This window comes from Vanessa atalanta, chromosome 7 (assembly GCF_905147765.1).
Source record: "Vanessa atalanta chromosome 7, ilVanAtal1.2, whole genome shotgun sequence".
In the NCBI taxonomy this organism is placed as follows: Eukaryota; Metazoa; Arthropoda; class Insecta; order Lepidoptera; family Nymphalidae; genus Vanessa; species Vanessa atalanta.
The window spans coordinates 4,872,555-4,889,773 of NC_061877.1; the positions used below are offsets into that span (position 1 = coordinate 4,872,555).

At 30.4% G+C, this 17,219-nt stretch overlaps 1 protein-coding gene across 8 annotated transcripts in view; it reads right to left on the bottom strand.

The window, feature by feature from the left end:
* Positions 1-10,821, bottom strand: part of LOC125065326 (fasciclin-1) — a 78,945-nt gene extending 68,124 nt beyond the window's left edge. For all 8 annotated transcript variants that reach the window (XM_047672872.1, XM_047672867.1, XM_047672871.1 and 5 more), the window contains exon 1: positions 10,595-10,821. In XM_047672872.1, coding sequence (XP_047528828.1) covers positions 10,595-10,702 — 108 coding nt within the window. In that variant the 5' untranslated portion in view covers positions 10,703-10,821. The remainder of the gene's footprint in view (positions 1-10,594) is intronic.
* Positions 10,822-17,219: the final 6,398 nt, after the last annotated feature.

The window sequence follows — 17,219 nt, forward strand, 5'->3', positions numbered from 1 at the left end:
GCCTTGAATAAACCTCATATAAATCAACTGTTATTGATTTAAATGTTTAACTAAACCTTTGCTAAAGACCTAGATAACCTTGTCTTACTGCAAAAAATAAGTACCTGTCTAACTTTATTAATTATTATTTATTGACATAATTCATAGGTAAATACATAGAACTGAGAGGGCCCAATGGTTGAAGCGCATGCGACTCAACCGATTATTATTATAGGTTAAAATCCAGGTAAGCATGAATGTTCAAGTACTTAATTTTCGTTTATTATTCACCTCGTGATCAACGGTGAAGTAAATCATAGCGAGGAAACCTGCATGTGTCTAATTGCAATGAAATTCTGCCACATATCTATCCGCCATTTGCATTGGAGCAGCTTGGTGGAATAAGCTTCAAAAAACATCTCCTCAAAGGTAGAGGAGGCCTTAGCCCAGCAGAGGGACATTTACAGTTATTTACATTTACTTTAAAAATATTGTTAATTTTCAAAATAACAATACACCAATTATAATAAAAATAATACGTGCACGTTACAAATCATTTTTTAAGGTGAATTAACGCTCTTAGTGATATTATGCAATAAATTATTAATGGATTAAGTTGTACTTAGCTTAGTACATAAGTTAAGTATATTTATTTTATTCGTAATACGAGTTTAGGGAAGCCGACTAAATAACTTATAATCTTAAACTGTTATCCCGTTTCAAATAACCTTTACAAAGAAACCATACCATCGAGGAAATTACTACTAAGAAAATAATTGACTTTATAAACAACACTCTGTTTCGTTGAATCGTTTGCAATAAAGCTTAGGGTCTCCGATTTACTCGAGAAATCAATTTGCATAATCAGAATACAAAAACAATCTCTCAGACGTTTCTCAGTTTCGGCTTACTCTGAATTGTATGGACTGCTTCACGACACTGGTATACTTTATTGATCCATTTACATCTATGGTATTTTCAGATAGTTTATTTTTTATGTAATAGTTAGGTGAACATATTGGCTACCTGATGGTGCCTAAGTAGTCACCACCACCTATAGACAATGGCGCTATCAATATATTAACCATTCCTTACATCATCAATGCGTCACCAGCCTTGAGAGCTAAGATATTATGTCCCTTGCGCCTGTAGTTACGCTGGCTCACTCACTCTTCAAACCAGAACAAAACAGAACTAAGTTTTGCTGAAGTAGAATATCTGATGAATGGGTGGTAATTGACTAAATAGATGGTCTTGTATGAAGCCCTAGCACCGAGTAAATAATTGTACTCATTTAAGTATATTTTTCGCTAATAAGATATTTGCTTAACATTATAATGCTCACGGGCTCTTCGTTTACTTTACTCTCTGAAAATATTTTTAAGAGTTAATTGCTATATTGGGATACTTTATAATAAAGTTAATAGTTTCACCAGTGTTTTGATTCTGATTATATAATTAAGACGTTAGATTTATTTATATGTATAATAATTGTTCTGTACGTGATATATTGACACATACACGTACTATATATATATACCACCGACTGACTTTAATGAAATTATTGATTATACCCACTTACGTAGATTGTTTCGAATGGACCAGATAGGTGGCGCTGTGATCGGGACTCAGGAAAAACATAAATCTTGTGTCACACATGCGTCGTAATTACCTATGCTGAAGTGCATTCGACCTAAAGTATACAAGCAATATAACTGACATAATAAATTAAGTAGCTTATGCTATATTTAAACTTTGCTTAATCTATTACACATCACAGAAAACATTTTTTTTTTTAATATTAATATTCTAAAATAATATAATCTGCTTCAGCTTACAACTCGCGAACAGTCTCACTAGGCAATGGTAAAAATATTATCATAGCAATTTACTTTTCTGCCAAAAAAACAAAATTTTTCTAAAAAGTTCCTACTGTAAAAAACAAAAAGTAAAATTTTCCATAGAGTTAATATTTTTTTATCGTTTATCATTATGTTTGCAAATAAATAGATATTATAATTTTATTACAATTGAAATGAATGTTTATGAAACAAATATATAAGTTTTGATAAAAAAAAATCCATTTCATTTTTCACGCTAATATTACAATTGCATGAGAAGAACAATGAAATAGACTTTAATCATTACGTAGAGAGTTCAGGACGTACTTTATTTCAAATTGTGGGTTAATTTTCATCGAATTAACGATTTTATCGTTCCTTTACATGTAACGGTTTTTATTACTCATTATGTTATTTGTACCTAACTCGTGTATATATAGAACTTGTTTTATTATCTAATAATTTCAAAAAGCCTTAGATGGTAACATCTACCTTTGTACAATATGAACAACTCATCACGCCTATGTAATTTAGGTTATAGTTAAGATTGGACTGATTATAAATTATTATTTGTTAATAGACGATTTTTCGTCGACAAGTTCTGAACCAAAGGAAGTCATCAAAAATACTCAAAGGCGTCTCCACCATCTGTTTTAAATGGTAACTGAGGAAAGAGATTTTTCATAAACTTATGAATATAGTTTTACTATAGTTCCATCAGGAATCGAACCCATTTAATTTGAGAAAAAAAGATAAAGTATATTAGCCGGTGAAATAATACTGGTATAATTAACTGATATTACAGAAAAGTGATGGAAATAATCATATTCCAAATTTAAATTTATATTATGTATGTATCTATGTAATCTACAATTTCTTGAAAACAATTGAAATAAAATGGCGATAATAATTTTGTTTTTATTCGATGCCTCGTTGATTTTATCAATGTTCGTACTATTTCGTATATCCTTGAATATAAAAAGCCGATATTGCCAATGCTAATCTGTCTTTGATTATACAAATATATTTCAGAAACTTAATATCAATGGACTGTATTAAACAAATAATTACGTTGTTAATATAAAATCACAAAGAGTAATAATATTAAATTTCCCTAACCGCTCGTCGACGAAAAGTTCGACTAAAGCGAAAACAATTTGTTATGTAATTTAGAGTAAATTCAAACTCTTTATACGTAACTATACAATACTGAAAGACCCTAAAATTTAATTATTACCTTGGATATACGGTCATACCCTTAGATTAACCTTTTGCTGAAACTGGCGTGTAATCGCAGGTAACATGCAAAGCTATCAAGTAATGAATTTCTTAGCATACGATCACATTATTTTGCAACTTACAGACATATGACGTCATTCTTATTTCTTACTTTTAGTTTTACATTGTAAATTTCTCGATTTATCGTGTCAAGGTCATTGCCATTATCCAGTCTTTATATTGCCAATGCGATGCCAACTGTAATAATTATAATTTGTAATATCCCTGTGCCTGTTATTATACTTACTCAATTATTCTTCTCAACGGAACCCAGCGATCAAAGCATTGTGCAATAACAGTTGAATGAGTGGTACTTAGTTAGGTCTAGGTAGACAAGCCTGCACTAATCATATACTACTTACTAATTTAAGTCAATTATAATATAATTTATATTACTATTATAATTATAATAATAAGAAAAACAACATACTGTGTCATCGGTACTAGAGCATTGTTCAGATAAACCTGAGTGAGTATTCCACCATCCCATTCATTCATTCATTCGTTTATTCTACCGCTTAATACCAATGCTATAAAGTAATGTTATTGTAGACACAAGGGACATCTACTCATCTACTCAATAAAATTATAAAATGACGTAGGAGGGCACAGTCTCGACGCGCCTCGTCGATGTCTAGTTGCATAAAAATTTGAACAAGACTTACTTATAAAACAATAAAAATGAGTTTTTTATCGCTCTGTAAATTGGTATATTGTTGTAAATTCTGTGTATTCCTTACACGGAATTTACAACACTCAAGAAAGAAAGAAAATTCGTCATTTTGATAGAAAGAAACGTGTAAATCGGTCTGTAGGCTTGTTTATTAATAAAACATGGATGTTTGCTCGTAGCTAATAAAAAGACTACATCCCAGGCCCCAAGCCATTTGCTCGCCTGCTTTCCGCAATGACGAAAAATCAGTGCTAAGGTCGACATATGATATGGATTGGAGATTGAATCTCGATTACAGCCGTTCTGTTTTGTAATCCAGGGTCTGATCTATCCACGTACTCAATTTTCCTCAAATCCATTCAGATCTCTAGTACGGATATACACTGATTTGTTATCATAACGTATCTAACGATCACTTATATGCAAATATAATTTTGCTGCGAACAAAAACCAGCCAGAGGCTAGGCTAACAAGTTACGTCACTAATTGACATCACAAATTTAAATCAAACTTACGTTTAAATACTCATACTACATATTAGTATACATTACTGCCTTTAAAATCTTTTAGACATAATAGTAATTATAGGCAATCAAAAATAAGTTTTTTATATTTTTTACTTATTATATTTATATTTAAAACGTCGGATACACTATACTTGTGATACATTTACAAGGTATCGGTAGTCAGTATTTTCTAGCTAGTTTGTATTCTACCGGGATTTTATTTTGAAGTAAATTGATGATCACGCTAGTTTTTTCACATTACACGAATCATCTAAAACGATAAAATAAAACAGCTCTAGAAAGAACACACGTTTTTCAAATATACGTTACATAAAACATTTCGGTCGACAACAATGAATTTATTTAAAGCCATATCTAGAATTCCGTTTGGTATAGTGTGTATTATAATAGTACGTGGCAAGCGATAATCTTACGGCAACGGAATATAAAGTAACAAAGATGTGTCACCTCGCCCGCATCCAGAAGCCTATATTGAATTCCATGGCAATTGTTATATGTTACCTCTAGGAATACAGGAAACGAAGACAGGATATATTGTCACACCTATTTATAATGTAAAATATTCGTAAAATTACTTAACTGGCAATCGCTTATCGTTTTCATGGTTTTTTTATTTTATATATAATCATTAATATTTTTATCAAAGCGTGATGATTTCCTATCCATATGTGTATAAATATTTTCTCGATATAATTATCTTAAAAATTAGAGATTGAAGAATGTCGATAAATGTTACTTGAATAATTATTGTTGATACCTTGATTTATAATAATCTACAAACCTACATTATTTTACAAATTGGTCGTTAACCTAAGATCACTAAACTAGGCCTATTTAAAAAAAAACAATACATTAAATGTTTGCATTAATAATAAACATTTTAATTAACAATATTAGAATTACGTTAATATACAATTTGTAATTAGTTCATAGGCGAGTTAAATTATAATATAAATTTCATTTTCACATAGCCAGCAGGGTATTATTACACAACACGGTACAAATAATAAAATAATTCAGTATATTACACTAGAAAATTGAAGCCTTTTCTAACATACACGCATTAATTGTGGTGACTATTTGTTAATAAATAATTGTATTTTTTTAATGTTATTTAATGAACTCCAATATCAATTCCATCAATTAGTTCGATTTTATAAATAAAAGTATGTAGTTAAGTTTGTTTGTTTTTAATACTTTTATTAAATAATAGTTTTACAAAAAAAATAATTGTTTAGTGATGTAGTATAAATTCTACGTTACTAAAGTTAATTATCGTCATAATTATGTGAAACTTATTGAATAAATATGTAATAGAATTAATGTAACTTTGCCTTTTAGTGGTGTGGATCAATCTTGCAATTGAATTTTATTCCAGTTTCAGCTGTAACTAGATTGAGTTAAATCTCTAAATTATTGAATATAGTGATAAAATAAAGTTTATTTAAGAATATAAAATTTATTTAATACCTATAATGTTCATCAAATGCATTTTTATGCACAATTATTATTTAAAATCGAGCTTATAAAATAACATTATTTATTAATAATAACTGATATATAAAAAAATAGCTTATCAGATTTTGTTATGGTAATTTTTCACTGCAATAGCAATAAAGTCATCGCTATGAAACATAAAATGAAATATATTTCTTATGTTCATTAAATTTGGATTAAACATAGCCAGAGATTCCACTTTGGTAACATAATACCAAAGATAAATCTTAACGTCCACAAAGGAAGCTCAAATAAAATTAATTTGACCGTTAATTGACAAGGGGCCGGTTGTCCACCATAATTGCTTCTTGAAGGAAGTAAGTAACACGAGTCAATATTCTTTCGCGCAAAATTTAAATTCATTTCTTATGAATAATAATTTTATTGCTTACAGTATAAAATATTGGATAAAGGAACATTTTACATTTTATACCTAAAACTGATCTTACACTAAGGATATACTATATGGTGCAGTCATTAAAGATATAAAAGATCTTTCACTACAATATTTTCATCAAATTTCTTAATATATTAACCTTTTATACTTACGTCAAAACCTACGCCGTGTCTGACTATATGCCTGTTTCAGACTCACAGCCAAAAAATTAACTAAACTCTGACTAGTTTAAATAAAAACTAATTTTTGAAAATACTATTAAATAAAATTTAACTTAGCTGTAAATAAGTAATTCATATACATACAACATATTTATACAATATATTAATAATTACGGATTTTTTATTAAATTAAATGCGTCTACAAAATGTAAATTCAATTTGTATTGAAAAAAAAAAAAAACTTTCTCCAATCACAATCACGAACGTACTGTCACATAATCTATTTATATATTTCAAATGACATTAATACCAGAGTCAAGCTCTTAATGAATAAATTCTTATCCTTATTGTTCTAATCAACTGGCGGCATAAGTTTGTATTATGAGAAGCTTATAGACCCTTTGTAATTTGAATTACCCTACGTCTGTACCGGCTGCTACTGGCACCATGGTATTATCATAATTATTTTGTGATCCAAAGGTACAACCTAACGTTACGCAACCTTGTATTGCTTGCTTGATCCTTTGACATTCGCCAACTACGAAATTTATGTATCTAATACTATCTCTAACATATGCACAAAATATCTAATATTTAAATAAATTCTGATTTACTTGCTTGATCGCTTGTACGTTTGTATTAAACTGTAGCAATATGTTGTTATACCTTATTATGTTTATTAATATTTTTCTGTGCATATTCAAATACAATACTTTTTAGTTTTGCAAAAATAACTACCTACCTACAATTTCCAAGAATAAAGATTTGTATTAAATGTTTTATGAACGCATCTCAGCCTTTGGTACAAATGTTTCTTAAACAATATTGACGTAATACATTTTTTATATTACCCAAATGAAATAACTACCAGACAAATAGGTATAAAACTTATAACGGAAGATGCAGCGCGTAGAAGGTAGGTGCGTTTCGCAGTTTCACCTGTTTATTTTCATGTTCTTGTAATTTAATAACTGACAAATAAATCTTACATAACATCTTGGCTCATTAAAAAGTTATTAGCGGCGCATGTGTGCGCTATAAAACTATCTAATCAAATCTTGCTCTTGATAATATTGGCAGGATTATATGACCTAGTCCGAAAATTTTGAGATATAGAGTATATTATGCTTTATACTACTAGCAGTGTATAGACAACGCAATATTGCCCAAACGGATGTAGCCGTTTGAGACGTCTGCCCAATTAAGCAGCCGAGAGTGTATCAAAGCGTAATCGATGTGTGTTTTATTGAACCGCGAAGCTAAGATCGTGTTTGAGAGAACCTTTTTATACAATGCTATCTGAAGAATTTTCATCCAATTTTAATATCGATTAAATTCATTGTTGCCATCAGTAATAATGGATTTGTGTATTTTTTTTAAAAAGAAAATGTTAAAACGAATCTATTAAAAAAAGATCCATAAAAAAATCGAAAGATATCAAAAGGATTTCAAGTTTATCATAAAGCACCGCAACGAATCTCGATTAAATTAAAATAAGCATCTGTGGATCTTCAGTAGATATCTTTAGAGGAGTAAAGAAATGTCAGTCCTCTGAAGAAATTTGCACAAAGGCACCTTTCCGCGTTTTTAGTGCATCTCAAAATTCTAAGACGTTAATGTAATGAATGGTCCATTCGCTTAATGGCTTTTGCCCTTTTTGTCCTGAGAGAGTCTAAGTTTTCACAATTTTCTGTTTTATAATGAAAAATAAACTTAACAATATTGCTCGTAATTTGTGAGGAAGTAACGGCCATTTTACAAAGATTTTATTGGATTACTAAGACAGTTTCCAGCTCATTTGAACTTGCTTTAGTTTCATTAACCTTATGTGTCCAATTAGCAATAAAGGCCCGCAGATGGTCGTCTTCCGGGAGAAAGAAAATAACATTTAACGTCCTTCCTCTTGCCAGTACATATTAGGCAAATGTAAATTGAATAATCTCGAATTATTATTATATTCGTGTTTTTAAACGAGAACATAAAACGTATTATTAAATATTAATAAAAATTTTATCATATACATATATTTACTAAATTATTTAAATTTACAAAAAATTGGCCTTCTTATTATATTTACTTAAAATTATGTACGAGAGTATGATTTTTTTCACGCTTCTTTATCAAATAAACTCTATTAATATAATTGTATCCTGTAATAAATATAGAATTTTAATTGAATATTAAACGCTAACAAATAACATATGAAAATTAATTAACTATTCAACTATTAAATAGAAATTTCGACAAACGCTGACAATCTTTCAACGATGATATCTTGATTAAACGACAAATACAGAGCGATAAAGTCAGAAAGCCTCTGATAATTAACCAAAACTTTCAATCAAAGGTTATTGTAAAGCTTGTTAAGTAAGTCATTATTATAACTAACTTTATCTATAATGCTAGCTTAACCTACGTACTTAATTATACAATATATAAGGAATTTGAAGTACATTGTTTTGATAGAAATTTTTTCTTCGAAACGATATCATATTTTCTTATTTTTCATTTAAGTTCAGGAAAGCAGGAAACAAATAGGTCATTTATTAGTAAGTTTTCAACGTTGATAGACATAGGTATTGAAGTAAATATAAGCCACTTTAGAGCGTCTGCCAATTACCTTCAGGAGCCCATGACCATTGTTTAATCATAATATAACAATTTAGGTCTCACAGTTGAATGGATAGTTAATTCTGATATCGCCAATCACCACTATCAGAGATGAGTACTTAATCAGGCGGACCGGCTATGTTCTAAGTGTGTCTATGTAACGTATAAACCACACAATTTGAAACGTTTACGTTAAAGAACATTTAAGTACCTATGTGAAAACTTTATCTAACGATTCGTCTAGTTTATGAAATGATTACCTCTATTCAATTTGTATTGTTAGGGTTGTTATTTGGTATTTTATGTTTGGAATTCTCTCAATAGATGTGTAACTTTGTTCTTTCTGCTGTGTGTCTGTTTTCTTACAGTTGATCAATGACTTTAGCGTAATTAACTTATTTTTGACTAAATAAAAAAGGGGTTAGAAATTCAGTAGCTTTTATTGTTTTCTTAAATTACTTCATTTTTGATCGATTTGAAAACGTATTTTTGGTTTGGGAGTTACACTTTCCTTACTTTGTTACCAATTTAATTGAAAAAACTTGAAGTCGGTTATTTTTTGTGAAAAGGATGAGCGCAGTCTTTAAATACTCTTAATAAATAATATATTTAACGAAAACCGATTTTTCAAATCGGACTCACGGATCCGTGTGTATAAACAAATTAATTATTTAGCTTAATATATAAAATTAAATAGTAAGAATAGGTACTGAACATATGTACATAAAAGTAAGCCTACTGTATTAAAATAATACGCCTATTTTATCAGTCAGCGGTAAGGAATTCTCAATCAGCGCACGGTTTTGTGACTCATACGTTGACGTGGGTCATAATCGGCATGATAGCTGCCAATAAAAATCTTGTTAGAAATCATTATTGGTATTAAGTATATTAATTTAAATAAAATAATTATTATTCACCAGAATTTTCCTTAACACCATTGCAGCTGTTACTATACTGTATAATATTTAATAAAAGCGATCGAGTTATAGTTTTTCAAGAGTTATAAAATGTTTTTGGGTTAATATTGGCCTTATTAATAATAAGGTACGTATAATTATAATTATAAATCGTACCAGAGAAGAAATCTAAAATTTATGCGGCCGGAATTTTATACGATCGGAAAAAAGACTTAAAGCTTTGTTTCCTTAAAGCGTCATAATCATTAATCAATGAATAAGGCCTTGCCCATGCCCTTGTTGTAATAATAATTTAAAGATATTAATTTTATTAAAATACTTTAATTAATAAAAATAAAATAATAGAAAAAATATTATATAGTAACACAAAATGTGTCAATTGTGTATTTCTATTTTGCTAACTCATAATTAATAAACGTAAACGCATATTTTTTTTCTTGTTTCACACGAACACGTTTAACAAGTTCTTTCCTTCACGTCTCTACTCTAAGTGGTCTAGAAAGGCGTTCGCTACTGCCTCTACAAAACTAGTGCACTCAAAATAAACAAACTAGACTTACTTAACTAAAAAAACCTTTTATTTTATGAATTAAACGTTAATTAATTTTAAAAATACGTGAATACGAACAAATTAAAAGTTCCTCATAAGTTGCCTCGCACATTGACACGATGTATTATAAGTTATTAAATAAAGTTTTGAATTTCGAATACCTGTGACAAGTCCGCATCCTCGGTGAGTTTCTCAGCGATCGTAGGCTTCCTGTCAGCGGTGGAAAAGCTTGCGAATATCACTAAAAACAGCACACAGAGTACACCCATTGTAGTATCCAACTTCACTTGTCACTGTTCGAAACACGCGTAATGCATCAGTAGTAAGTCGCGCGGTAAGATTCAACGCGCGGCGGTAAATGCCGGAGACCGGAGTATACGCGGGACTCGGGAGGCACGACGCGTTACCGCCAATGTCTCTTTCCCGCTCACGCATTTAATGGTCAAACTTTTGCGGCCAGCTATCGCCTAATTCGTGGTCCATTTAAAACGTAACGGCAACGACTGTTAACGGCTTTTAAAGTTAATCTTATGTCACTTTATGACAATTCTGTTACCGACAAAACTAATCGCCGTAATATGATCTCTCTTTTCATTATGTGATAACGCTTCCATTGTTATTTATACAATAATTTATACATATTCGTTTCTATTATTACAAAAGGTTCTATCTACATACATGTGTACTTAACAACAGAGCAGAAAACCGAATATTTTTTTAAATTGAATATATATATTTCCTCTCTGGTACACGGTCACTAAGGTCTAAATCATTCAATTAATAAATAAAAATACGATTATAAACGACATATCAAATGGAGTTTAAATTTTGCAATGCCAGTGCCAAAGGCATAATTAAAATACATAATTATGCATTTCAGACAGGCAATGTTGTACACGTACTCCAGTTATTATACCCACATTAAAAACGTGACTGAAGTATTGAAAAATAAAACATTTGGGGTTTTTAATTAGAAGGTTTTCACTCAAAACTCTCTGGAGTCGGTAATATGTCCAAAAGTACTAATGCAAATTAGAGTGAGGGATAATGAACTATATATCTACGTAACTAAAACACTAGTAAACCGATTTTAAATTGGAAATACGTGATTTCGCTCTAATCTATGCTCATAATGCAATGCGGATCAAATTAAACTTATGTAAACTCAAGCTAGCAACACTTACGGCCTCCTTATGAAACGTTCATCGAGTGTTTAGTTAAAGACTGATTTATCTCTTTCTGCCATGATTGAATTGACATTAAAAGGAATGAGACGGCATTGTTTAACTTATCAATATATTATTTTATGTATTATATATTACGAAAACTGCTTTTCAATTAAAATATTTATTTATACAAACGATGTATTGTTACGTAACTCTTAATTGATATTATTTGAACAACACATTTTCAATTTGTTTTTTTTTTAAATTTAACATGTATTTAGAAAAAGGACGTCATAATTGAGAAAAAAAAATATTCTATCACATCAAGCTTAAATAAATATTTTATATAAATTTATCATTATTAATCTGGAATATTATTTTTTTCAGGATTAACACATAACGTAAAACCGTTTGACACAAAGGTGTTTTAACAGGATATACCTGTTTATAATGCGCGACTCACACTCGCTTTAAAGAATTATACCTTGTTTTTATAAAAGGTTCCAAAATTTTACCTGCCGATAGCATTGTGCGAGTGTCACAGTTGATAAAAACGGTGAGGACTGATTGTTGTTTGCTGTTGTATGGGAGAGAAATTACTTTGACAGAGTACATAACGGAATGTTTACATTAATGCTTATTTTTGTAAAAAAAAGAAATTCTTATATGAATATATGATATAATAAATTAGCTAGTTTGCTTGGTATATTTTTCAATTTTAAGTATATAATGTGTTTAATTTTTATGTAAATAAAATTAATCATAAATACAATTTCAAAATGACTAACTGTCAAACATCGCACAGTCTTAACCTGGGGATTTGCACAGGCGTTTCTTAATTAACGTAGGTGATCATCCATCTCATATACGGTTGAATAGAGGAATAAAGTTTGACATTTGAAGTTCGACAGTTTTGTAATGGGTAATATGATAACAGATTTGTTGGATCCTATTTATAAAATTAAAAATTTAAATGAAAGATTTAATTATTGTCAATCATTAAAACTTGAAATATAGATATTGTTTAATGATTCCTGTTTATTTATAAAAAAATGTATCAGCGTTTATATAAATTAATTAAAGGAGAGTTTTTAAATATATTTAAATTAACTTAATCGCCTAAGCAAGTTAAATAGACAATAAATAATATGTCATTTTCAAAATTAAAAACGTTAAATTAGTTATTTCAGTGTGTAAGAACTTAATCCTTAATAATATATAATTAGAGCAATTTGTCTTTAAGTAGAAAGCAGACACGTCAAAAAGACAAATGCTTTAAATACTTTTATATAGAATGAAATTAGGATTTTAAATTTTATTTCATCTCTCGTACATACCTGTAATAACACCGACTTCTTGGAGCGTACTCGTAAATTGTAGCATTTGGGTATGGCAACTTAGTTTTCCGGTTTCGAAGGTGTCTGTAGACATGCACAATGTGCATTATAAATGGTACGTTAACGTTTGTATATTTCATCTGATATTTTAGACTTTTCCCAACAACTTTCTAGACCATGATATATTATAAATTGTACCATCAATCTCTGTCATTCTAACAAGATTAGGTTTAATAGTGTGAAATCTACATAAAATATAGTTTTTAAGTGAAAATAGAAGACACTTATGTCATAAATCATAAATCAGTTTTATGACTTAAAAAATTTGAGACCAGCTTATTCCTTAAAGGCTGGTAACGCACCTGCAACCCCCTGGTGTACCAGATGTCCATGGGTGGTGGTAATCATTTTCCATCAGGTGAGCCTCTTGCTCGTTTGGCCACTATAACAAAAAAAAAAAAGGTGTAGATCCAGAGGTGCTAGATTTGGGCCCTGGGCTGCTTACGTGAAAAGTTACTATGTTTTTGTATCGAGAAATAAATTATAAAATTATATTCTTGATGTTGGTGAGCCACGTGAGTATGACCTCTGTGGTCAAAATTAGTCAGGGGGATATCATCATCATAAGTAATATACTAAATTTCCTTAAAATGACGTAAAATATTGAATACAATTTAACCAACATTACAATTTGGAAAAATTGATTTAAAATTACGGTATAACTGATCCCATATTATAAATATTTATCCTTCTTTAATCAACCAGTTCTTATTGTTATAATCTGCATTATGTTCAATAAGCTACTTGAAATATACTTAATCTATTACTTACGATACACAACCGACCAAAGTTATTTTGATATTGGTAAAACAATCCTTCAACCGTTAAAATCTGAAACAAAAAACATGCAGGAGATTTTAGATATGATGAAACAGTGCATGTATCTCGCCAATTCTGCCAATGTACTTCGTCTTCGCCTTAGCAATCACGTTTTTGAAGGACCTAGAGGCAAATTTATATTCCTTTCTGAATGCACTGGTGTTTACATCACGAGACGCCGATGCGTTAGCCCAGTCTAGGTAGCGTTCCCATTTTCGGCGTAAAGCCGTTTTGCAGAAACGACCAAACCAGGGCTGGGACTTGCCACCGATGGGGACCGAAGAATACGGAATGTTCAGTTCCATACCCTGAAGTACCACATTGGCGACAATTGTGAAAATGTGAAAAATGTGAAAAATCTGTAGGTTTTAGTACCTAGTAATACTATTATTAAAGTAAAACTTAGTAAAGTTAATGATACAATTTATGATAGGGCATCACACCATCGGTTTGGCTCAAATCCATTTTTGTCACCTTGCCCAAAGTTACTTCTGCGAAGAAATGCAGAGAGTGCACAACCATCTCATTAATATAGTAATTTACAGCAAATGTGAAGACTTAATTTCAAGAACTTAGTTTGGGTTATTCTTTACCGTTAATTGTACTGATGGGTGTGTAGATAAATAACTTTGACATTGAATTGATCCTATGATATTCATAATATGGTTTGGCGAAAAAGGCTTTTAAATTTTGGCGAAGTTGGTATCAGAACTTTGAAGAAGAAGAGTGTAGTCGAAAATAGAGTGTAGTAATGTTATAAATAATAATTAATTAATAAAAAACTTTTTGTAGTGCACAATATAGCATAGCTATTAGCAATTCACATGGAATATGTAAATGTGAGGTTTGTTTATCTACACTTCTTTAATTGGAGTAGGCAAAAATATTGTGTAGTGAACCAGTGTAATAAACAAACATTTTAATTGCTAAGATTTGTGGCACAATTCTGGTATAGCTTATTGTTAATGTTTCTTACTGTGCCAACGTATAGGGCGGTGGTGATTACTTACCATCAGGTAACTCATTTTCCATTATGTCTACTATATTTTAAATTAAGAAAATATAGATGGATTCTGTGTTTTACAGAAACACCTATAATGTCAATTAAATTTTGCTGAAAGGAGTTGTGACCTACTGAGTTCGTAAAGTGAATATTGAGAGGTTTTAAAGGCTTAGCGCTAGCGCACGTGACTGTACCGGGAAATAACTCGTTGTATTGTTGATTTTAATTGTTGGTAGGTACTGGATAAATATTCCCCAGTTTATAGTTCTATCTTTGCATTTTGAAATGTTTACGAAGTAAAATTTAACTGTTAAATATTTACGTTGATCATAAGTATTATATTATGATTATAAGTAAAACATCTATATTTACGCCTCGGTGGGGGTGGGGGGGGAGACCGACTCAGATGCCGTAACGGCATACGGCATGATACTCTCTTATGCCGTCATGAACCCTCATTGTCGCTGCTCTTTACTGCCTAGCATATGCATGACCCGTATACTACTTGGTATATAATTTATGGGAAACGCATATATGTATGTATACCTCCCTACTTTTTGCTATATATTTCTATATATTCGTATATGGTGTTTATATAGGGTATTTAGTTTTATTCATTTATTTGGAAATTAAGTTATTTCTTATAGAAGGCTCAATTAATTTTATTTATTATTGTTTGTAATTTGATACAAAACTCAAACTGAAACTTAGGTACTTCTTAGTAATTTGAAGGAATGACTAACGCGTAAAATCAAAAATATAGCTATATATATATAATTTGTTTAAACGTATTTAAATAATGCTACACAAATATTACATTAATTAACGAGTACAGTGTGTCAACAGAGTATTCAGATGAGTGAGTGAGAGTGTTCGTATTATTAATTGTTTAGTTTTTATTATAACTGCCCTGTATGGTTTACGTAGATGCCTATTCTAAGTTGAATCCCCGGTTTGAGTTATTTTTCTACAGATAAACTCAAAAACCGTTAAGGTTTTTGAGTTTATCTGTAGAAAAATAACCAGGAGCAGCCTGGAACCTGCAAAATTGGTAGTTTATACACCACAAGCAAAGAAGCAAGTGAAGCTGCTTTTGTTCGTTGTTTAATTAGTTGGTCGTGTACCTGAAATATTTCCGAGTTGCTTTCCTATCATTATGAGAGGGAAGCATTAGAGTGTACACCTTTCTAATACAAACACTTTTAAATACGCAAACGGATTCCATCATAACATAAGTTCATTCATCAAGTTGGATAATCTTTCTTGAGAATGGCCGTTTTAAATATAAATAAATAAACCTTCTTTGATTAATTAAAATATATAGACATAGCGTTTTTATTGTAAAAATATTATAATTTAATAAACAAATCTCAATCTTAAAAATATATTCTAGACCAAATTCAGTAATTTGTAATTTCACTATATAAAGTGAATTACATCATTAATGAATGATTCTCTTTAATAAGTACCTACTAGGTAAAGCCCGATTAGTTATGCCTTTTGAAATTTAAATTACAAGGTACGACTCGTGGTGCCATCTATTATTGGTTGATTGTACTGTGCCAGAAATCTTCACGGAATTCGCTATTACAACTGTGAACGCGTAGAAAGTGATCAAAAAACTTAATGTTATGTATTGCTTAGGTTTATAAGATATAACATACAAAAATATATGTAGCTAACTGCTGGTAAATATGATCTTGTTTTTTTTATTAGTATAATATCCACTCGCAAGAGATAGTATATAACGGCGACGGAGTGGAGCTATGAGAGAGAGTCATGCTGTTTCGCCACGGCATACGAGTCGGCTTACTGCCGATAAATTACTTCCTTAGCATACCGGTAGTAATAATAAATAAAAAGTAATATTAAGGAATAATCTTTAACATATGAATTAGCTGTACGTTTCCATTTAATTAAACTTCTCCTAAGCGGTTTGAACAATTTTTTGTATATTTTCGTGGGTCTCTGGATGGTTTATATTGGGCTCGGTAAGAAGCGCTGCGATCGGGAAGTAAATAAAATTCTTACTTCACCCGGACGAAGCATGGGCGGGCAGCTAGCTTTTCTCTCAGTTAAAGTCGATTTTGGTTGATCAATTTCAAAGGCAATTTGAACGAGTTAATGCCATGAGTGGTCGCAAGAACTTCGAATTATGCGTTGCACCATTTCCAAATATTCAAATGCTTGGTATAAATCTGGTGGTTTAAATCTCACATCTAGTAAAATGACAATTCAAAGTGTTTCGATATGAATTTGGCTATATTTTTTTTGTATAAAATAGGAATACAGATAAAAATTTTGTATGCCTTCCTAAGGCAGAGTAAATGGCTCTTGTAATGTTAAATGTTCATTAACACCATAGCGGTATAAGAAATATTAACCATTCCTTACCTTAAAT